At 35.3% G+C, this 7,533-nt stretch overlaps 1 protein-coding gene across 1 annotated transcript in view; it reads left to right on the top strand.

Annotated features, from left to right (window-relative positions):
* Nucleotides 1-7,533, top strand: part of LOC106879399 (spermatogenesis-associated protein 17) — a 14,803-nt gene that overhangs the window by 3,022 nt on the left and 4,248 nt on the right. The window contains exons 3-7 of the mRNA XM_014928940.2: nt 158-239; nt 2,501-2,551; nt 4,260-4,363; nt 5,088-5,243; nt 6,646-6,775. Coding sequence (XP_014784426.1) covers nt 158-239; nt 2,501-2,551; nt 4,260-4,363; nt 5,088-5,243; nt 6,646-6,775 — 523 coding nt within the window. The remainder of the gene's footprint in view (nt 1-157; nt 240-2,500; nt 2,552-4,259; nt 4,364-5,087; nt 5,244-6,645; nt 6,776-7,533) is intronic.

Consider the following 7,533-nt stretch of genomic DNA (forward strand, 5'->3'; position numbering starts at 1 on the left):
AAAAAAAAAAAAAAAAAAAAAAAAAAAAAAACTCTATGTATCTATTAGTGTGATACTGACTGGGAAAGACTAAAAAAATGTTGAGCATTGTAAAAGTCTTCTTAATTTACTATTTATTTAACAATATATCTCTTTTTCTTTCTTGCTGACTACCAAGATTCATGAACAATGCAGCAATCACCATACAAAAGCACTGGAAAGGCTACATCGCACGTATTTACTACCAAAAAGCTACCTGGGTAAAAATATTCCTACAATACTTTTTCTGGCATTTTCTATAGATAAATTCAGAGAGAGACAACTTAAAGTCATGACAGAGTAGAGGACTGCTCTCTAAAGGGGACTTATTTCACATCCCAGTACATCATTGTGTATCCATCCCCAAGATACTCGCATCTTAAATTACATAATCCGTCTGTGAATAGGTACCATGAATAATACAGTTCATTACTTTAAACAATTGATTAAACTTAAGTAGATTTGTAGATTTAATTCAAATCCTGATTTGGGTATAGTGTGAACAGAGTTGATAATGCAAAACATTTGCTTAAGAAGTCTTACATTGGTGTTACAATGATCAAGTGGATTACGGGAATTAGTACCCCCATTTGGTTTTTGTCATGCAACTATATGCAGAACCATCTTCAGATTATCCTTTTCTCACACATTACCTTTGTCCTACTTTAATTATTAGGAAAAAATCTAGTGGTACTTCAACTCGTTTTTAAAGACGTAATATTGCTTTTATTTTGAGTTATCTCCCTTGCGTCAGGTTGAGTGAATCCTAATTCAATGGTGTTTACTTCTTATCGATGAGTTTAGTTTTGATTAAAGTTAATAGTACTTAACACAGTAAATACCACTTACTGTGTGTTACTGCTGATTTCAGCATTTATCTTCCATACAAATGATATCCCTGGATTTTTTCCCATGAGATTTTGTTGTCATACTAGAATATGTATTTACTCTATGTACATAATCATTTCTCTGTATTGATTTATTAGACATGTAAATGACTAGGCTTCACTGTAGAGGTTTTAATAAGACCAAAATTTATGTAGCATTGTCACTATATCAAATACCAAACTGTTCTTCCCATTGCTGGAAGCATCAGAACATTTAAATTTAACACCAAAATATTATTGATTTGGAGTTGTCTCCCTTGCTATTCTTAACTTTTGATCAACAATTTTTCACAATACAAGTAGTCTTAATATATCAAAATTATCATTCACCTATTACAAGTTAATCTCTCGGAGTGGCTGGCGTTAGGAAGGGCATCCAGCTGTAGAAACATTGCCAGATCAGATTGGAGCCTGGTGCGGCCTCCTGGCTTGCCATTTCCCAGTCAAACCATCCAACCTATGCCAGCATGGAAAACGGACGTTAAACGACGACGATGATGATGATGATGATGAAAGGTGCAAGTCTGCTTCCTAACCACAGATTCTCCAGTTCAGTCCCACTGAGCGGCACTTTGGGCAAGCATCTCTTTCTATAGCCTTTGGCCAATCAAAGCCTTGTGAGTGAATCTGGTAGATGGAAACTGAAAGAAGCTTATGCATGCATGCATGTATGTATGGGTGTGTGCATATGTTACTGTCTCCTTACCTTTATTTCATGTGATAGTTGTGAAGAAATGTCACAGCAGTATCTTTCAATTCCAATCTTCTGTGAAAACATGTCGGGTCATGGGGAATATTACCTTGCTTGGAAACAGTTGAGGGTTGGCAACAGGAAAGGTATCCAGCTGTAGAAAAGATACCGCAACAAATTCCATCTGATCCATGCAAGCAGGGAAAAATGGACATTAAATGATGATGATGATATATGGCTGTGTGGTTAAAAAGTTTGCTTCCCATGTTAGAAGCATTTTAGACGAGTATCTTCTGTCTTCTGCTCTCACTCTTGGATGATTAAAGCATTGTGGGAGGGTTTAGTAGAAAGAATTGAAATACGCAGTGTGGAGTGAGTGTAATCTTTAGCAAGTACAGTGACAACTGCTGACATGTTTTAGTCTTATTAGAGCTCTTCAGCAAAGCATAGACTTTATCAATTCTGCCAGACCCTAGATAACACTGAGTAAATTAACGTTGATAGGCATAATAACTTAAAGCAGTGACTGTGATGAGGACAGGTTACCTAGGGTCGTCTTCTGCATGAAAACAAAACCAGTTAAATTGAGGCTGTCATATGTTTAATGTAGAGAATAAAAACAATTTATTAATTAAAATTACAACTAAAATGAGAAAGAAAATCATTAGATATAATCATTTATACTCAGTAAAAATAAAATTGAATGACAAATTCTATTTTGCATTAATGAACGATCTAACATTATAAAAACTAACAAATTTTAATACATTATTCTAGATTATTCTAAGGCTTTGTTGAATATGGACAGTCAATATATGTTGCAGTGATGTTGATGACAATGTGTGATTATAATGACGAAAATAATGATTAAAGTTTCACTATTCCAACATTTCAACTTTTACAGGATTTTTTCCTGAAAATGTGCATTGAACATTACATAGCAATGGCTACTAAGGTAAGTGCTAATCTAACTTCTACACACCAAACTTTATGTAAACTTAACCAGCTACACACACACTCATACAACTCAACTGAGCATGCACATGCACACTTGCATGTGTACACACACGCACACATACACACACGCACGTATCCACACACACACACTGACCATCATATGCTCTGTCTAACTACATCACCAAATTCACATCTCAATAAATTCTTTCATGAAAATTCATCCCATTGTCTCCTTAACAGGCCCCCACTCACCCAGAACTATTTCCATTCCTCATCATCCCTGCTCACACTATTTCCACCAATCATCTCTTTTCTGTACCTTCAGCCACTGCTTTCTTTCTCCCACCTCTGCTATGCTCCATTCTAAACATCCTCTCTTATCTACCATCATTTTCAATATCCTCCCATGTCTACTATTATGACCCACCTACTGTAGCCACCTTATGTATCTCTATATCTCCCTTCCCACTGTTCCTACACCTTGCACATCATCCCACAACTTTTTGTTCTATTCTCCTTTCTCAGCCACTCCTATTTTCCAGTCTTACCCCTCTACATACAGGTATTTCCCATCATCTGCATCCCACCCTAGTTCATCACTCACTACATTAACTTCTACATCCACCTGTTTACTCTCCCCATCTCCCATACTCTTATGAAAGCATCCACACTTTCATCGTCCCATTACCCCACTGTCCATGTCCTCTTTTATACTCACCTTCTTGTACCTTAGGAATTTACTCTAGCATCCTATCACTACCTTCCTTTTATTACCCTCAGTCATGTATTGCCTCTATAGCAAGACACCTGTACTTGTCCCTCTATCATACTTTAGCCTTTCAACACCTGGTATACAGCCACTCACCTCCACCTTCCCCTCCAAAATACTTCTGCTTAATAGTGGAACCTTTCTCCTTTTCCTTTTTCCCCTATTCTTTTTTGCCTTACTAGTTACTTGGCAACCTCACTAGTGCCAGTGACAAGAAAAAAGTATACTCTTTAATGTGGTTGGCACATCCAGCCACAGGAACCATGCCAAAGATGACAGTGGAGCTTGACATAACCCTACAGCTCGCTGGTTCCCTGTCAAACTATCCAAGCCATGCCAGCATGGAAAGCAGACATTAAATGATGATGATGACTTTTGAATCCTCACAACTCACCCCCAGTGAATTTTTCCCCTGGCATACATGAGAAACACAGGGCTAGAGTAACTACAAGCTCACTTCCTACTGTAAGGTGCTTATGCCCAGTAATACACTGGAATCAATTCTATAAACTGACTACAAGCCATTTGCATCCCACCCCAATTACAAATATGAGTCTTAGGATGATAAGCCTATCACACAGCCCTGTTAAACATCACCTCCTTGGCTTTTAGATGCAGTTAGGCAAGTTCACTATGCTGCAATCATCTGAACCAGAACCTTGATTCCCTCAATGTTTTACCCTGCAGACATCAAACAGCAGACATTCAGGTTGAACATTCATCGATTGCATTAATCTCATTTTCACCAGCATGAGAGGAAGGCCTATAAAGATTCTGAGATATACATTTAGAAATGTTTAGGAAGGTGAAAACTTTTAAGTAGCAATAAATTCACTAAGTTTAAGTTCACTCTTAGTGGCTGGTGGAAACTGGTTTACCCTTACACCATTGAGATGAAAGGTCAATGAGAAATTTATGAAATCTTTTCATTCTTCAGATTCAGAAGACATGGAGAGGTTACCAGAGTCGCAAGAAAAAATTTGACTACTACAAGAGGAAGTGTTACCTAGAAAATGTTTGTCGCAAAAATGAAATAGTCTTGTAAGTATGGTCATTGGGTGTTTTGTTATCTAGAGAGAGAGAGAAAGAGCAAGAGAGAGGAAGAGACAGACAGACAGACTAAGGCAGATAGACAGATAGATAAAGGTAAATAGATAGACAAAGAGACACCCTAGAGTTATAATGGAGGCAAAGTGGTTTTGGAGTGAGTCGAGTGATAATACATTGTACCAGGAGGAAAAGAAGTACAATAAAAATATAACAGAAATGCAACAGAGATGCAACAATGCCAGAGAAAAGATGCAGTAGATAAACAATAAATGTAATGTAGGCACTTAATTGATGCTTAGTAAAGGTATTCCAGAAATACTGCAATAACAATAAAAAAGGCACTAAAGATCCAATAAAGATCCAATGAGTGTATACTGGAGACAAGAGGGGTATCTTTTTGTGTGAAATCAATAAAATTTTGTTCACCTTAAAGGGTATAGAGAATCAGATATCACACTCACACACACACACACACACACACACATGACAGGTTTCTTTCAGTTTCCAAATAACAAATCCACTCACAAGGCATGAGTCAGCAAGAATAAACTCAAAATCATGTGGTTGAAAAGCAAACTGCTTACCACACAGCCACACCTGTGCCTATGAATAAATAAGAAATAATAGATTAACCTATCCATCAACTCCCAGATTAGATTCCCTTTTTTTCCTACTTCAATTCCCAAGACTAATGCAATGTTCATTTCATGTACAGAGCTAAACTTGATAAATTTGCAAAAGAAACAAAAGAAATTGAAGAAATCATCACTCGTCAATTAAAAGAGATGATGTCAGGTCAGAAAGCTTTCCGACATAACTGTGTACAGGGCATAGACAGTTTCCCAGGAATCAACACCAATACAACTTACAGGTAAGGAAAGGAGAGAAATTTTTTTTTATTAAGATCTACAGGATCTTATTAGAACAATGAAACCTTAAATGTTTCCTAAACCTTCAAGAGAATATTAATGGGGTTATGTTTAACTTTGTTTTTATAGTATTCAACCAGTGAGAGACACAGTTCCTCCTGGATGGAAGGCTAGTTTATTTCAGGTAACATTCCTAGATTATACTACACCAGTTCCCAAAGGTTTGATGATTTGTAGTAAGGTATGCAGAACTAGGTGTATGGACTCCAAAATACATTGAAATATCTTTTGTGGATTTGATTTCAATACTTTTAAGCTGGTAATTTTATTTCTGCAAGGTTTCATAGTGCAACTGCTTATGTCTATATACTGATGTTAACTGGATGAAAAACAAATTTCGTCCTACGTACAACATTAATTATTTAATGTAGCATTGTCAGAAGATTTGCTACCTATTCTACTCATTTAAGTGGATTGAAGTATGTGAAATTAAGTGTATTGTCAAGAAACATACCAAGATGCCTCCAATAGGTATGTACATATTGATCCATGAGTCAGTAACCAAAGATATTGACTTTACTATTTTATCTCAACAAAGACAAAAATTGTCCCATTTAAGCCTAATCCTTTCCAAACAACAAACTGGTAGGACCAATACTCAACTGTATTTTTATATAATGTTACAGCTGATAAGAGACAAAACTCACTCTGGATAAGATGTGGTGTTACAGAAGTGAATTATATCACTCACAGTGCCTACCTAAAGCTAGTTGTTGACTCAGTTGTTGAAATTTAAGCCTCTTGGCCATGAATAAAATGCAGCACCAATGAAAAGACACAAACCATTGAACTCTTGCAAGATTTTCTTGTACCCTACTGACTGATATTTGTTGAGGGATTTGGTTTCAAGGAAAAAAACATCCTCATGATCTTCCCAGGTTGTCCAAAACCAGTGAGATCAATAGAGTTAATGATCCTCTTGATCTCCAAAACTACATGGAGGAGGGTTAATTCCCAAACTACTTAACAAAGGTTTAGTACAGGACCAACTGAGAGAAAGATACAAGGCTGCAACTCATATATGGGCCCATGAATTTGCTTAGATCTTATAAAATGTTTGCATATATTAAAATCAAGCATTAAGAGAAGGGATGGAGACCTAGAAAAAACTTTGTATCCACTTAAATTTCCTTTCAAATGTGCAGATTGTTAATAAAATTACTTTCTAGTGAAATTAAGTCTGTATTCACTCATAGAATTAAATATTTTTCACTTTCTGTTCAAAAATTCACATAATTTCTTTACAAAGTTTGAATAACTAGCCATTCTGGAGTTTCAAGTTAAGATTAAGAATTAACCAAATGGAAAGTAAATCAACTGATTTCTGCTCTTTTAATATTCAAGGAAATCAAAGCAAACAGAAATCTATCATTCAGTTTATGATTTAAAGCAAGGCACACTCCAGGTCTCCACTGATAACGGATATCAGTTAATTCCTCCAAAAACTTTGCCGCCACTTCCACAGAAACCTCAAGTAAGACACCATTTTACTTTATTAATGTACAATAAGGGCTCCTTCATCCAGCTCATTAATTATTATCACTTCATTCACTTATATATTATCTTCATTGTTATGCAGAGTTTGCAATGCCATTGTATTGGGTGTCACTGTAACCTTGCATAAATTTCTTGTTTAGTTGTAAAATATGGATCAAGTTTTTGAAATTTTCAAAAATTTAATTTGTGTAAGAAATTATTACTTCCACTATTAAACTAAAAATTCATAATTTAGCAAGTACATTCTTTATTAGGTTTACATTTAGGCAATAATGTGATCTAACTTTCCTATTCTACCTAGTAAGGCTTGTAAACTTTGGCATGATGCCCATTTGGAAAGGAGACTGTTGCAACTAGGTTATCTGTCTATTGCTGTGGTTCTCAAATTGTATGCTGCAAAGCACTGGTGCACTCTAAATATTTAAATAAAAATATATAATTTTAGGCTTCAGAAAATTCATTCCAATGTTGTGTTATTCATAGTATGTGTGTATGTATATATATATGACTTATTTAGTCCCTCGATAGCGTGAGGCATTATTACACAGTTAATGCCCTTTATATATAATTAAATATATCTATGAAGAAACGATGAATTTTTTCATTACGAAATTTTTCGTTATTTTTTTCATTATGAGGTTTTTTCACGCTGACTACTTGATAAATTCTTCTAAAGAATTTATCCTATATTATATATATATACATATATATATATACATATATATATATATATAT

This window comes from Octopus bimaculoides, chromosome 11 (assembly GCF_001194135.2).
Source record: "Octopus bimaculoides isolate UCB-OBI-ISO-001 chromosome 11, ASM119413v2, whole genome shotgun sequence".
In the NCBI taxonomy this organism is placed as follows: domain Eukaryota; kingdom Metazoa; phylum Mollusca; class Cephalopoda; order Octopoda; family Octopodidae; genus Octopus; species Octopus bimaculoides.